General features: G+C 49.2%; 1 protein-coding gene across 1 annotated transcript in view; it reads right to left on the bottom strand.

Annotated features, from left to right (window-relative positions):
* The window catches only part of LOC137430692 (neural cell adhesion molecule 1-like), a 226,783-nt gene that overhangs the window by 20,614 nt on the left and 190,142 nt on the right, over positions 1–16,027 (bottom strand). The window contains exon 11 of the mRNA XM_068121468.2: positions 6,900–6,996. Within this exon, the coding sequence (XP_067977569.2) occupies positions 6,900–6,996 (97 nt within the window). The remainder of the gene's footprint in view (positions 1–6,899; positions 6,997–16,027) is intronic.

Raw genomic sequence — 16,027 nt, 5'->3', positions numbered from 1 at the left:
CCTCCGTCGTGCGAAGTCCTTCCTTGGCACACCTGAGCTCCTCACCACATACAAAGCTTTCATCCGCAGCTCAATGGAATACTGTTCCCCCCCCTCTGGGCCGGTGCTCCTGCCTCACACCTAGCTCGGCTTCACACTGTTGATACAAAAGCTTTCAGAATCATTGGAATCTCCTGCGATGAAGCTAACTCCGAGGGCCTTTCACTCACTCACCGCAGGCAGGTTGGTGGTCTTTCTGTCTTCTACCGACTCCTCTCTGTTCTTGCTCCCCCAGCTCTCTCTGTGCTCTGTCCCCCAAATATTCCTACAGGTCGCACAAGATCTGCCAGCAACCCTCTTATGGTTAAACTGCCAAAATCAAGACTCTCTGCTCACCTTCACTCCTTCATTCCTCTTTTTCAATGTGATTTCATTGTGATTAATGTTAGCTCTTTCACGAGCCTCGATCTTGTATACAAAAAAAAAAGAAAATAAAGGAAAAAAAGGTCAAAGGTCAAGGTTGCCTAAAATCGGCAAAAAATTTTTTACCCGTTTTTGTCTGAATACAAAGTAGACAGGCTTTGCATTTTCAGATGCTTTCTAATTAGGTTTTTTTAATTTTCCAAGTGCTATACATCATTCACTATTTCCCAAGTTTCAGACATATTGCCTCCGGCATTTTCAAATTTATTTGAAAAGTACCTTTTTTTGGAATCTGATTATAGTTGTCAGCCTATTTGTATATTGTTTATACCCTTCAGAATTCACAATTGTGAGATTATGTAAACTGGCTTTGTAAAGTATATTTCTTATCTGAATCGATTTCAAAATTCCATTTGTAATCCAAGGTTTTCTTGCTCTCTTAACACCTTTTTGTTGCACCTTTTGAATATCAAGATCCAGAAAATGATGATTTGTTTTTGGAGGAATATTGTAAACATAAATTATAGGATTACATGATGATGTAATCCTTCCCAAGTTTCAGCAGGTAATTCTAAATTAAAATTATTTCTATTTTCTACCTATTTAGAATAGATTTATTGATTTGATGAAAATGAGTGTGCATGGCCTTATAATGATGAGGACCTCATTTGATATTCAGTGAAGGGTCTCAAGTTTGAACATCGCCTATCCCTGCATATCAGAAACAGTTTCATGATATGAACGTCTACATGTCTGTCAAATAAGGTAACCTGTGTTACCTGTGCAAATTCTTATCGGAACCCAGTCGTAAGTGAAACCGTGTTTAAAAAAAAAAATACACTAAAGCGCGGTGCCACGCGCGCTCCTTGCTTACCAAGAAGGAAGCGGACAACGCGGGTAAAACAAAAGAGTCTTTATTGACAAGAGGTCACTGTAGCACTGGCGCGCTCTGGGCTGCGCGCCCGGTGTATATCCTGAGGCCACGCCTACCCCTCGGCGTGGCCGCCGCCCAGTTGGTGCGCGGAATGATGTCACCACGCCAGTGAGCTTCCGTGTCCGCCACACGCGCCCCCCCAAAATTCCCGCGCACCTGGCGGGCCAGTTTGCGGGGCAAACAGATGACCCGGCCGAAGCGCCCTCTGGCGACCGGCGGCATCCGGGGTGCAGGGATGCCAGCTGGGATGCCCCCGGCTGTACCCGGGATGGGTGCCAGACCGGGGGGCGGCGTGCCGGCGGTGCTGGGCGGTGCCGGGGGTCCGCCCGCAGGGGGGCGGCCCCGACGCGGGGACCGAGCCACCGGCGGTGGGTGGTCCACGTCGAGGTGGGCCGGCTTGAGGCGGTCTATGGAGACCCGGTCAGGTGTGCCGCCGATGTCCAGGGTGAAATGTTTCACCCCGGTCTCCAGCACGTGGAAAGGCCCGTCGTACGGGGGCCGCAGTGGTGTCCGGTGGGCGTCGTGCCGGACGAAGACGTACTCCGCGGTGCGGAGCTCCGGGGCGACGTGTGTAGGAGGGTGCCCGTGGTGCGCCGTCGGCACCAGGGCGAACCTCCGGGCGGTCTCCTGCAGCGCGGAACGCTCCTGCGCCGCAGACCATGGTGCCGTGGGGTCGGGGAGGAACTCGCCCGGCACGCGCAGTGGTTGTCCAAAAACCAACTCTGGCGCGGAGGTGCGCAGGTCGTCCTTGGGCGCCGTCCGGAGGCCCAGCAGGACCCAGGGGAGCCTGTCGACCCAGCCGCCGTCGCGGAGGGTGGCCCGGAGCGCAGCCTTCAAGGAGCGGTGGAAGCGCTCGCACAGGCCGTTGGCCTGGGGGTGGTAGGCCGTGGTTCGGTGCAGCTGGACCCTGAGCCCCCGCGCGACCGCCCCCCAGAGCTCCGAGGTGAACTGGGGGCCGCGGTCGGACGAGATGTCCGAGGGGGCGCCGAACCGGGCGACCCAGGTGGCGATGAACGCCTGTGCGACGTCCGCCGCCGTCGTCGCCGCCAAGGGCACGGCCTCGGGCCACCGGGTGGTGCGGTCCACCATGGTGAGGACATGGGTGAAACCCCGCGAGGGGGGCAGAGGTCCCACCAGGTCCAAGTGAACGTGGTCGAACTGACGTTCCGGCACCGTAAACGGGGCCAAGGGGGCCTGGGTGTGTTGGTGCACCTTTGCGCGCTGGCACGCGAGGCACGTCCTGGTCCAGCCGCGGACGGCCTTCCGGAGGCCATGCCAGACAAACTTGTCGGCGACCAACCTCTGGGAGGCCTTCGTGCCTGGGTGGGACAGGCCGTGGATGGCGTCAAAAACCTGGCGCTGCCAGCCTGCGGGCACGATGGGGCGAGGCCGCCCGAGGGAGACGTCGCAAACGAGGGCCGTGCCCGCACCGTCGAAGGGCACCTCGGTGACGCGGAGGCCCGTGATGGTGGTCCGCAGGGCCTGGACCCCAGGGTCGGCGGCCTGGTCCGCCGCCATCCGGTCATAGTCGATGCCAAGGTGGACTGCGTGGGCGACGGCCCGGGAAAGGCAATCGGCCACCGGGTTGTCCTTTCCCGCGATGTGCCGGATGTCCATCATGTACTCGGACACGACCGCGAGGTGACGCTGTTGCCGGGCCGACCACGGCTCGGCGACCTTGCCCATCGCGAAAACCAGCGGCTTGTGGTCGACGAAGGCCGTGAACGCACGGCCCTCGAGCAGATGGCAGAAGTGCCTGACCGCCAGGTGAAGCCCAAGCAACTCGCGGTCGAAGGTACTGTAACGGCGTTCAGGCGGGTGAAGCTGCCGGCTGAAGAACGCCAGCGGTTGCCAAGCACCACGCACCCATTGCTCGTACACCGCGCCCACCGCGTAGTCCGAGGCGTCGGAGGTGAGGGCGATCGGTGCATCGGGCGCCGGGTGCGCGAGCATGGTGGCGTTGGCCAAGGCGAGCTTCGCGCCCGAGAACGCCGCGTCCATCTGCTCGGTCCAGGTAACGTCACCTTTGCCCGGCTTCCCTCGAAGGGCCTCATGTAAGGGGCGCAGGAGCTGGGCGATGCGGGTCAGGAACCGATGGTAAAAGTTTACCATGCCCAGGAACTCCTGGAGCCCCTTGATCGTGCGGGGGCGCGGAAACCCCGTCACCGCCTCCACATTGGCTGGTAGGGGGACGGCCCCGTGCCTGGTGACGCGGTGCCCCAAAAAGTCGATGCCGGTGATGCCGAACCGGCACTTGGCGGGGTTCACGATGAGGCCATGCTGGCCCAGGCGTTCGAAGAGCGTGCGGAGGTGATGAAGGTGCCCTTCGCGGGACGCGCTGGCGACGAGGATGTCGTCCAGGTAGACGTACAAAAAATCCAAGCCGCGCAAGATGCTGTCCATTAGGCGCTGGAACGCCTGAGCCGCATTTTTCAAACCGAAGGGCATCCGAAGAAATTCGAAAAGCCCGAATGGCGTGATGACAGCCGTCTTCGGGATGTCCTCCGGCCTGACAAGGACCTGATGGTAGCCGCGTACGAGGTCCACCTTTGAAAAGAAGGACATCCCCGCCAACCGGGCAGAGAAGTCCTGTATGTGGGGGACGGGGTAGCGGTCGGGGGTGGTGGCGTCATTGAGGCACCGGTAGTCCCCACACGGTCGCCATCCCCCACCGGGCTTGGGCACGATGTGGAGCGGGGACGCCCACGCGCTCTCGGAGCGCCGCACGATGCCGAGCCGCTCCAGTGTAGCAAATTCCGCTTTCGCTACCGCGAGCTTCGTCAGCTCGAGGTGGCGTGCCCGGGCGTAGACCGGGGGCCCGGCGGTAGGAATGTGGTGTTCCACCCCGTGTTTGACGGCCCCCGCCGAGAAAGTGGGCCGCGTGAGGGCCGGGAAACCCGCGAGGAGTCGTCCGCTGCCGGAAGCGTACAGATGAACCTGGCCGGAACCAAACCGCTCAGCAAGCCGCTCGGCGAGCCGCTCTGTGAGCTGCTCAACGAGCCGGGCAGCGCGCACGCGAGCGAGCTGAACGTCTCAGCCTGGACAAGCCTTCTGCACTTTACATCCACCAGTAATCCATTAGCACATAAGAAGTCCGCGCCGAGCAGTGCCATGGGCACGTCGGCCGTAACGAACGACCAACGGAAAACCTGCCCTCCGAACCGCAGAGAGAGACAGCGTTTTCCGTACGTGCGTATAGACGTACCATTGGCCGCAAGCAGCGCGGGACCTCGGCCCGCGTTTTGCTTGTCAGACGTACCGGCAGGAACGACACTCACCTGCGCTCCCGTGTCGCACAGATAACGGCGCCCGGACAAGGTGTCCGTTATGTACAGGAGGCTGTTTGAATTGCCGACGCTCAAAGCCGCCACCGAGCGTCGGCTCGCCCATTTCCCGACCTGCCGAATGAGCACGGCGGGCGGCACTGCCGAGCCTCATGGCCGAACTTGGCGTGGAAGAAACACCAGGTGGGCGGCTGCGGCGGCAGAGGCCGCGGTTTTCTTCGCGGCGGCGGCGGTGTTGGGCAGGGCGTGGCAGCGGACACGAGGTGCGGTGCATCAGGGAAAGCCTCGGGAGCCGCGGCGACCGCGCCAAGACTCGCCTGCGTGTCCAAAGCCGCGTAGTACTTGTCGGCCTCGGCAGCGAGCGCGCGGGGTTCCGTTAAGGCAGAACCAGCCAACGCGAGGCGGACCCGTGCCGGCAGCTGGCGTCGAAATAACGCCCGGAATAGGGCGTTCGGGGTTTCGTCGCCCATGAGCGCCAGCATATGATCCATATGGACCGACGGTCGTGTGTCCCCGAGGTCGGGGAGGTCCAAAAGGCGATCGGCCCGTGCGTCCACCGTAAGGCCGAACGTGGCGAGGAGGAGACTCTTGATTGCCTCGTACCTGTCGTCGGCCGGTGGGGTCCTCAGGACCGACACGACGCGGGCGGCCGTCCTGGCCCCGAGGGAGGCGACCACGTGGCAGTAACGTGTCTCATCCGCTGTGATGCCTCGAAGCCTGAACTGGGCTTCGGCCTGCAGGAACCAGATCTCCGCCTGAGCTTCCCAGAACTCGGGGAGCTTCATTGCTACCGCGTTGGTTGCCATGTCGGGTGGTCAGCGACGGCTGACCAGAACGTCGGAGGTCACCAATAAAGCGCAGTGCTACGCGCGCTCCTTGCTTACCAAGAAGGAAGCGGACAACGCGGGTAAAACAAAAGAGTCTTTATTGACAAGAGGTCACTGTAGCACTGGCGCGCTCCGGGCTGCGCGCCCGGTGTATATCCTGAGGCCACGCCTACCCCTCGGCGTGGCCGCCGCCCACTTGGTGCGCGGAATGATGTCACCATGCCAGTGAGCTTCCGTGTCCGCCACAACACTTTCTTATTCAATAGAATGAATGAGGATGTGAGATAAATGAAACGGCATCTGTATAATAATAGCGTAAGGGCTCGACTTTGTTATCCCTTTTACGCCGCACCCAGTGACCCGATGCCCACGGCACTAATGGATTTACGATCTACGAACCGCGCTCTTTGTTTATCACGTACAGGCATACTCGAAAAATCTGAATTAGCCGACGTTGGGGCCCAAAAGCATCCGATTAACTGCCGATACGACGCCATCTTACGACACCATCGTATTGGCGTCTGCTGGGCGAAGGCGAAGCAAGCTGTCCGCTGATTGGACAGTCGAAGGCGACAGCAAGCCGTCCACCGAGTGGACAATCCCAGAGTGGTGCTATGCCGATTCCTATTACGAATCCATTCATTTTTTCAAAAGTATATCGTAGCGTTGTCATTTAAGTAGATTGCAATAAATACGTTGTTCATATATGCACTCTTCATTCTCATCTTTCTTCCTAACTCTTACTCGGACAAGCAAATCCCCTATGCCATCCATAATGGTACACTCTATCCATACACCACATCCTCCCTTCCGTGGATGTTCCATGGGTTTCGGCTAGTCAGTAATAATAATCTTCAGTTATATGATCGGTGTTCAAAAAGCTAAATTAATGAGATGCTCACAATAGTGCAAGACGTACGCCAAAGTTCTAATTTCTTATTATACAAGTACTATACAATTAGTTGTTGGTGAATACATATTGGACTGTGATTCCATTACCAATTCAACCCACTAGTCCATCATTACTGAATTGCGGCTGTGCCACCGATGCAGTGCCCCCCTGCACATTGCGGCGTGAATTTGAAAACGGTTCAGGGTGCCGGCAGTGACTTGCTTTTCACAAAAAACCCAGTTTTGTGGGTTCTTTATAATGTCCACCGAATAATACTAGCAGATGGGACACCTGGCTTGACGTCCATCTGAGGGACGGCGTACACTGTGATAAATCGCCCTGCGTGTGAAACACCAGAAAGACAGTTTAAAGATGGGTCGAGATTCAAACCCAGGGCAGACAGCTCTTCATCTTTTTTTCTTTTTTTTTTTACATATTCCTCATTTTACCTTTTATAATGAGTCTGACGATTTGCGAGCATCTCGTCTCTACAACATTTGAATGCCCCACATATATTCAATGTGCTAACAATAAAGAAATGCAACGACTTGACATCGTACCAGCCTGAACCAGAAGCAGTTCCTTGTTCTCGTTTCCCATGACGTTGGTGGCTTCACAGCTGTAACTGCCAAAGTCTGCTTGACTCTCTGGGGTGATCTAGGGGAGGTAAAAAGTCCAAAAGGTAAAAGTCACAAACTTTATCAATACCCCCTCTACCGCCGTAAAGTGTAATGCCCACAAGTGGATGCAAGCACATAGAGCAGCCAGCTTAACATGATTACTGAAGAATGGTGTGCCAATTGATGCGCGGGCAATCCCCGATATGCAACCCGCACTCTTAAAAATAGGCCATGTTCCTCAAACAATACAAAAGCCAAGAAACAAAAGATAAAAACCAAAACCTCCGACAAAGGCAAAATCTGTGGAAGAATTAATAAAGAAAAGTTTTAATCATCATTAGCATAAGCGGAAGTGGAATTAGCGGAAGTGGAATTATAAAGGGAACCTGTTTTAATTACACGTTGTAATTACGTTTTAATTTAATTTTTTTAAATTTTAACTTGAGCTCTTACACGAGCCTCGATCTTGTATCCCAAAAAAAAAAAAAATTGTTTTGCACTCAGTAAAACAGGGAGTTCATTTCTTGTCATTTGGAAGGCAGTCGCACAACATGCTGTGTTTGTGGGTTTCATTCCTGGTTCTGAAGCGTCAAGTGGAAGTTATGATGTGAATACAGTATGATGAGGTCATTATGTCCTATCAACATTTTCACTTCCTTAAAGGAGCACGAGCTGCAATTTACGTTTTATAGTTGCTCGAGATCGATACGATCCACATTTATCCAAACGCATTCCTCCAAAGATTGTATTTAAGAGTGATGATCTCATTCGTTACCTGTAATCTACACACCTGGGAAACAAAATGACGGCGTCTGTCCTTTTGTCTGTCCTGCTTCCTGTCTCGTCTTTCACCGGTTCATACAAAGTCACAGAAATTTGTCAGCATAATTGACGATGTCATACCATTGTGCATTTACAGCATCGACATCGACTTACAACTCCTCCATTCATTGCGTTTGGCCCAATCAAAAGCAGGCCTTTCCCAAAGCGTTCACCATGCCAGATGACATCACAGTCTTCCAGTGGGCGGAGCTTCAAGCCTAGTAGGAGCATTATTGTTGCTTTCCACATTCACTCCGTTTGGTTTGTCACGGGAGATTGTCCGAGTCGTCGTCGTTTGGCCCTCCGATCCTATCAAATCCCATTCGATCCTACCACCAACCATTGAAGGTTGCATCCACCAGTATCAAATACTGTACATAAATCGATAACATCAAATTCCATCAAATTTTCCATGAGCTCTTTCTACTAAGTGGTTTACCTTCACAGTACTTTTTGGCATAGTGAAGGTCTAGCCATTACCAAAGAGATTTAAAAAACAGAGTGAACACGACATTTGATGCTTGAGAAATGTGCACAAAGCCATAAATGGAAATATATTTGAGCCCAAGCAAACCATTTTACCAGATCCATGCACCGAGATGCCCTGGAATAATGATGAAATCCATATAAAGGAAAGGGGGCTCAGAGTGAAAACAACACTAAGTGCTGCATTTGGGGACAGGAGAGTAAAGTTCACATCTATGGGGTTAAATAATAACCATCTGAGGATGTGTAGCTACGATCTTACACAAAGTTTCCTAAAGTTGAATTGGAATGTTCAATTGAATAAGTACTCGGTAATTAAACACAAGGTCTTGGCTCTAACTTGAGTAATTATTGAAGCACTCATAAAAAGGCTGTCAAATATGACGGGTTGGAACAGTTTATTCGACGGTGCAGCCTCGTGAGCGTGCCAAAATCTGAAGCCTCGGCTTAGTGCCAGGTGTGCTTATATCTTATTTATTTATTAGACATCCTATGAAGTTAAATGAACACTCGTTTTACTCCGAGTCCGTTACTCATCACGTGCAGCAAATTTCACCTCTGTGCACCTTACATTTATTCCCTGGTGTTGGGCTAGCGGCTAGGGTGCCGGCTTAGGATACCTAGGATCCTGGGTTCGAATCCCGGTCGATCGCCGAATTAATGCCAGGGGGGTTGACTCAGCCTGTCATCCTTCCGAGGTCGGCTAATTGAGTACCAGTTCACTGGTAATTCCCTGTTTGTCGTTGAAGGCGGCAAAAAGGGTTGGCGTCAGGAAGGGCATCCGGCCGTAAAACATTGCTTCAAAAAGGGGACCAAAAAACAACAACTACCACGGTCCCCGAAAAGGCCAACCCCCGCTTTGCGGGGAAAAATGGCCTCTAAACGGTGGTGGTGGTGGCACCTTACATTTATTATTATTTTTTAAAAACCCTTCTGCACACCGCCCTTGAGGCTCGGCTTGTAAGCTACCATCTACAATTCCAATATAAGAGACATAATTGCTCTTTTAATGAAAATGTTTTTCGAGTTTGTTTTTTCCTCGGAAATAGACCGTCGTGAACTGAACACACATTCGTTTTTAAAGATTGGACTTCAACAACTACCCTTATGAAGGGGGGCAGACATCTGTACAACCACAAAGTGACATCGTGTTTTATATGGTAGATCATTTCTGACAAATATTGATAAATGACAAGTCAGGAGACGACGATGGTTCACGAGCGAGCGGTATTCAATGACAAAGCACGGACTATAACCGAAACAGGCCCGGACAGGCCAGGCCCGGAAATGTCAAAACCAAGGTTACTGACCTTGAAATGAGATAGAAAATAATGTGTAATCAGTTATGAGGTTAGTTAGCTACACAATACCGAAAATTCAGTGAAAAATGAAATGAAAAAAAAATAAAAATGAAAAAGATGAAAAAAAAAATGAAAAATCGAGCTCCATGGGACTAGACACATGACATTGGCCTAACCAAATATCGAAACCCCTGTCAGATTCCACCAACTCCCTCGGAGAAGATGTAGCTTGAACTCGATTACCCCCTAAAAAGATATCTTTTTCGGGCGTGGCTCCGTCCACAATGGGCGCAATACGCCCACTCTAGGCAGGACACAACTAGATCATGATATCAACCTCCCACCCAAGTTTCATCAAGATCGGATGATATCATCGGGTAGTTATGCTGCGGACAGACACACACACACACACACACACACACACACACACACACACACACACACACACACACACACACACACACACACACACACACACAGACAGACACACACACATGACGAATGTATGTATAATATGTACATATGCATGCATATAATATGTAAATATTGTTACGTTTGTGGGGTAGGTGATGACATACCATAGTGGAGATAGAACTGTGTAGTATTAGCATGGACCGTGGACGCGTAAGAGCCAATGTCGATGTATGTAAGTAGAAAAACTGTGAGCTTAAGGTTGTTTATGTGTTCTTCACACGGGGGGGGGGGGGGGGGGGTGAAGACATGCTCTAATGGTAGTTCTCCCAGTATGTGATTGCCTCCTGTGCTTTCCCCTATGTTCTTACAATTATAACAAGCTGGCCATAAAAATCCCCACATCTTTACAATTACAACAACCACAATAACAAGCGAAGTCCATTAACCAACAACCACCACTGCAGACAGGGCCGAACATTCCAGATCGCACAATTAACCCCACTCACCAATCAAGGAAAAATACCAAGAGCAAGAAAAGAGGCCCCACCCAGTAGAGGAGGAGAATCGGTGGGCGGTCAAGAGGGTCTGAGGCTACGCCCCCGAAGTGCATGATTGGTCGGGGTGATGTGACAGGGACTTCGAGCAGAGGAAGAAGAATCTCTATCTCTATGTCTATCTCTCTCTCTCAAATCTTCAAAACTTTATTGATACTTGGTGTGTCGGTGGTTTTTGTGAGGTTGAAGAAAACGAATTGAAAATACTGTTATGAGATACTGATTATGTTTCTTATTTGATGATCATTGGGTGGTTCTTCCTTTTGTTGGCATTATTGATTAGATTGTAAAACATGTATATTGTTACTTTTTATATCTTTGTAATAAAAGGACTCAAAAGTCTCTGTCTGTCTGTCTGTCTGTCTGTCTCTGTCCGTCTGTCTCTCTGTCTGTGTCTGTCTGTCTGTCTCTGTCTCTCTCTCTCTCTCTCTCTCTCTCTCTCTCTCTCTCTGGTGCTGGCTTTGTGGCAGGCGGTCACAGAATCTCTCTCTGGTGCTGGCTTCATGGCAGGCAGTCACAGAATCTCTCTCTGGTGCTGGCTTCGTGGTGGGCAGTCACAGAATCTATCTCTATCTCTATCTCTCTCTCTCTCTCTCTCTCTCTCTCTTGTGCTGGCTTCGTGGCAGGCGGTCACAGAATCTCTCTCTCTCTCTCTCTCTCTGGTGCTGGCTTCGTGGCAGGCGGTCACAGAATCTCTCTCTCTCTCTCTGGTGCTGGCTTCGTGGCAGGCAGTCACAGAATCTATCTCTCTCTCTCTCTCTCTCTGGCTTCGTGGCAGGCGGTCACAGAATCTCTCTCTCTCTCTCTCCCTCTGGTGCTGGCTTCGTGGCAGGCGGTCGCGTTTTCTCGTGTGTGCTTGGGGAGAACTGTTCGGAGCCCAGAGAACTTTGCAGCATGGAGCCAGGGGTGTTGTTGACTCGGTGCTCTTCGAACGAGCTGGGGACCGTGTTGTGCTCGCTGGGCCGGGATCGAGTGGAGACTTTTGGCTGCCTACTGCATGGCTTGGTGTGCTGGCATGAGTGACCGGCGCCATTGGTTGGGCGCTTCGACGCAGGGTCCTCTGGTTGACCGACCCCACCAAAGTGCTCGTTGAGACCAGAGCTGAGTGCCGACAAAAAGGAGGGATTTTATTTTCTTTTCGTTTTTCATTCCCGTCTGTGTTTGAGTCTGCGTGTGGAGGTACCTCTATTAGGATTTTAGATTTACCTCGCCATCCATTTTATTTTTGTGATTTAAATTCATTAAACCCATTATTGTGCATTTTCTTTGTTCTGTCTTGTTTGCATGGTGTTGGGTTTTGGATAAAACCCTGTGGCTTTTGTCCGTGCAAGTAAGCACCCCGTTGCCCTTTTTGCAGCGAGCACCAAAACGTACCGCCAATTATTTGGAGTTCGCCTCGGAGTAAAAACCGTTATGACCTTCCATCATCCGGTGGTGTTAATCGCTGGTGACGTGACAATATGTATGCGTATTATATGTATTTATGTAATATGTATGTATTTATGTGTATAATATGTATGTATGTGTATAATATTGTTACGGACACGACTTAGATGTTGCTTGACCGAGCGGAATGGCCGCCGTGTTCGCACAGGTTACCCGATTACACTCGAACGTTGGCCGAATCGCGCTATGCTAAATCAATGAAGGAAAGGACACAACGGCTGGGTTAAAATGACACGACACCAAGGGTTCAGTTCTCAAGACCTCCGGAGGAGGTTATATTAGTTCGGAAGGTCAGATTACAGGGATGAGAGAGACAGCATAGTAAGGTAGGCACTTAATTACGGTCTTATAATAGCCCCGACAGACGACAGATAAACAGGACAAAACTGACTCACACGGGGATTGATGGCAAGGAAAGCGGGTAGTCGATGGCTCAAGGTGCACTCTTGGCTCAAGGACAGAATCGACCCGGTCCGGTCCAAAGATGCGGGGAGGTATCGTCGCGCTGGGGGTGGCGTCCTTTGCTCTCCGTAGTTCAGGCGCATCTGACCTCACATCCGGTTAGTCGTCGCGTATATCCGGCGGGGAGTGACACGCCCTCGGCTCGTTAGCTCCGCCCCAGATGGAATCGGCCCGTTGCTTCTCATTGGGTGCGGGGGGTTACCGGCTCCGCCCTTGACGAGGGGCCGACAGGCAGCCCCTTCGTGGTAACCCCGTCGGCGCACATGGGTAATGGCGGCTAACCGAGCCGGAGTGAGGACGCACACTCCCCGCGCGCGCCGCCCCCCTCTGTTGTTGTAGTTGTTGTTGTAGTTGTTGTTGTTGTTGTTGTTGTTGCATGGGGAAGATGGGAGGAGGTATGGGGAGGTCCTAAACTCACTATTGGTGCCATACAATCACATTCTGGTGCAACGAAGAGTCAGAATTAATGGAAACGAGTCCTTAACTGACATAGACTAAGAATAACTAGCAAGATGTCCGAAAGTTGTCTACGTGAGATGCGGTGGACCTGGGCACGACATTTAATGGGGGAAAAAGGGGAAGGTCGGTTCTACAGAGTGTTGTTTACAGACAATGGGACTAGGGGATGGGGGATTGGGGATAGTTGGGGAGTATTGGGGAAATAGGGGAATATTTACAAGCGGATATGGAGGCCAAATGCCATATCCGCAACAATATGTATATATGTGTATAACATGTATGTTTGTGTATAATATGTATGTATGTGTATGTGTACATATGCATGTATGTATGTATGTATGTATGTGTAAAATATGCATTTATGTGTATAATATGGCTGTATTATGTATGTATGTGTATTTGTATGTACGCATGTATGCATGTATGTGTGCATGCATGTGCAGCGATTTCTGATTCCGATTCTGATGTACCATACTCTGTCACAGAATGTCGGTGCTGTCGCAGCGGTTTATTGGCAAGGGGTATACTGGGTGGTATACCATTGCCTTCCCAGCAGTAGTGAGGGCAGGAATTTGGAATTTGTTCAAGGTGCCGGCGATAGCTCATCTTCTCTCAGCGAAGGACACTGTGGGATTTTTAACATCTACCAACTAATGCCGGCATACTATAGGTCAAGTTTAGCGTCCATCTGAGGGATGGCACACATTGTTGAATCACCGTGCCTTTGAAACACATGGATGTTGTTTATAGCTGGGTCATAGGATGCAAACCCAGGCTGGAGATCTTAGAGGTATGTTTGCGTACCTATAGGCCATCCTGCCAGCCATATATGTACTGACATGGAGGTATGCCAATCACATTCCCTTTCATCCAGTCCCACACGACAATACTGGAAATGCACCCGAGAATAACATTTGTTCACCGAGATGCACCCGAGAATGGCCTCTAAAGGTGGTTATATATTTATATATAATAACATTCATGGGAACAACCAGGAGGAAAAAAATGTATTGAGTTGGGTGTGTATGACTTGCAAATTATGTTCACAACAATTTTGTGAAAATAATCAACAAATTCGTTTTTATAAAGTTGGTGCGACTAAATTCCTCAGCACCTACGTGTGCATAATGTAACACAACCACGCTTGCACGGCTGTTCACACACACGACAGTGTAACATTTCACAAATAAGAACTAGAACGCCACTCAGTAGAGCGCATACTCCCGCCGTGGGTCAAGTTGGAATAGTACGATTTCACAAAAGTTTGAGGGAGTAGTTCAGTGACAACACAAGACAGACACTGCACAGATATATATATATGTAATATATAGAAGATTAAAAACACTTCACAGCCACGAAACACGAAATTAAAAACACTTCACAGCCACGAAACACGAAATTAAAAACACTTCACAGCCACAAAACACGAAATTAAAAACACTTCACAGTCACGAAACACGAAATTAAAAACACTTCACAACCACAAAACACGAAATTAAAAACACTTCACAGCCACGAAACACGAAATTAAAAACACTTCACAGCCACAAAACACGAAATTAAAAACACTTCACAGCCACAAAACACGAAATTAAAAACACTTCACAACCACAAAACACGAAATTAAAAACACCTCACAACCACAAAACACGAAATTAAAAACACTTCACAACCACAAAACACGAAATTAAAAACACTTCACAGCCACAAAACACATAATTAAAAACACCTCACAGCCACAAAACACGAAATTAAAAACACCTCACAGCCACAAAACACGAAATTAAAAACACCTCACAGCCACAAAACACGAAATTAAAAACACCTCACAACCACAAAACACGAAATTAAAAACACTTCACAACCACAAAACACGAAATTAAAAACACTTCACAGCCACAAAACACGAAATTAAAAACACTTCACAACCACAAAACACGAAATTAAAAACACTTCACAGCCACAAAACACGAAATTAAAAACACTTCACAACCACAAAACACGAAATTAAAAACACCACAGCCACAAAACACGAAATTAAAAACACTTCACAACCACAAAACACGAAATTAAAAACACTTCACAGCCACAAAACACGAAATTAAAAACACTTCACAACCACAAAACACGAAATTAAAAACACCTCACAACCACAAAACACGAAATTAAAAACACTTCACAACCACAAAACACGAAATTAAAAACACTTCACAGCCACAAAACACGAAATTAAAAACACTTCACAACCACAAAACACGAAATTAAAAACACTTCACAGCCACAAAACACGAAATTAAAAACACTTCACAGCCACAAAACACGAAATTAAAAACACTTCACAACCACAAAACACGAAATTAAAAACACTTCACAACCACAAAACACGAAATTAAAAACACTTCACAGCCACAAAACACGAAATTAAAAACACTTCACAACCACAAAACACGAAATTAAAAACACTTCACAGCCACAAAACACGTAATTAAAAACACCTCACAGCCACAAAACACGAAATTAAAAACACCTCACAGCCACAAAACACGAAATTAAAAACACTTCACAACCACAAAACACGTAATTAAAAACACCTCACAGCCACAAAACACGAAATTAAAAACACTTCACAGCCACAAAACACGAAATTAAAAACACTTCACAGCCACAAAACACGTAATTAAAAACACCTCACAACCACAAAACACGAAATTAAAAACACTTCACAGCCACAAAACACGAAATTAAAAACACCTCACAACCACAAAACACGAAATTAAAAACACTTCACAGCCACAAAACACGAAATTAAAAACACCTCACAGCCACAAAACACGTAATTAAAAACACCTCACAACCACAAAACACGAAATTAAAAACACTTCACAGCCACAAAACACGAAATTAAAAACACTTCACAGCCACAAAACACGAAATTAAAAACACTTCACAACCACAAAACACGTAATTAAAAACACCTCACAGCCACAAAACACGAAATTAAAAACACCTCACAGCCACAAAACACGAAATTAAAAACACTTCACAACCACAAAACACGTAATTAAAAACACCTCACAGCCACAAAACACGAAATTAAAAACACCTCACAGCCACAAAACACGAA

Source organism: Myxine glutinosa, chromosome 7 (genome assembly GCF_964187855.1).
Source record: "Myxine glutinosa chromosome 7, kmMyxGlut1.1, whole genome shotgun sequence".
In the NCBI taxonomy this organism is placed as follows: domain Eukaryota; kingdom Metazoa; phylum Chordata; class Myxini; order Myxiniformes; family Myxinidae; genus Myxine; species Myxine glutinosa.
Note: the sequence above shows the minus strand (reverse complement) of the source record. Positions and strands in the feature narration are given on the sequence as shown.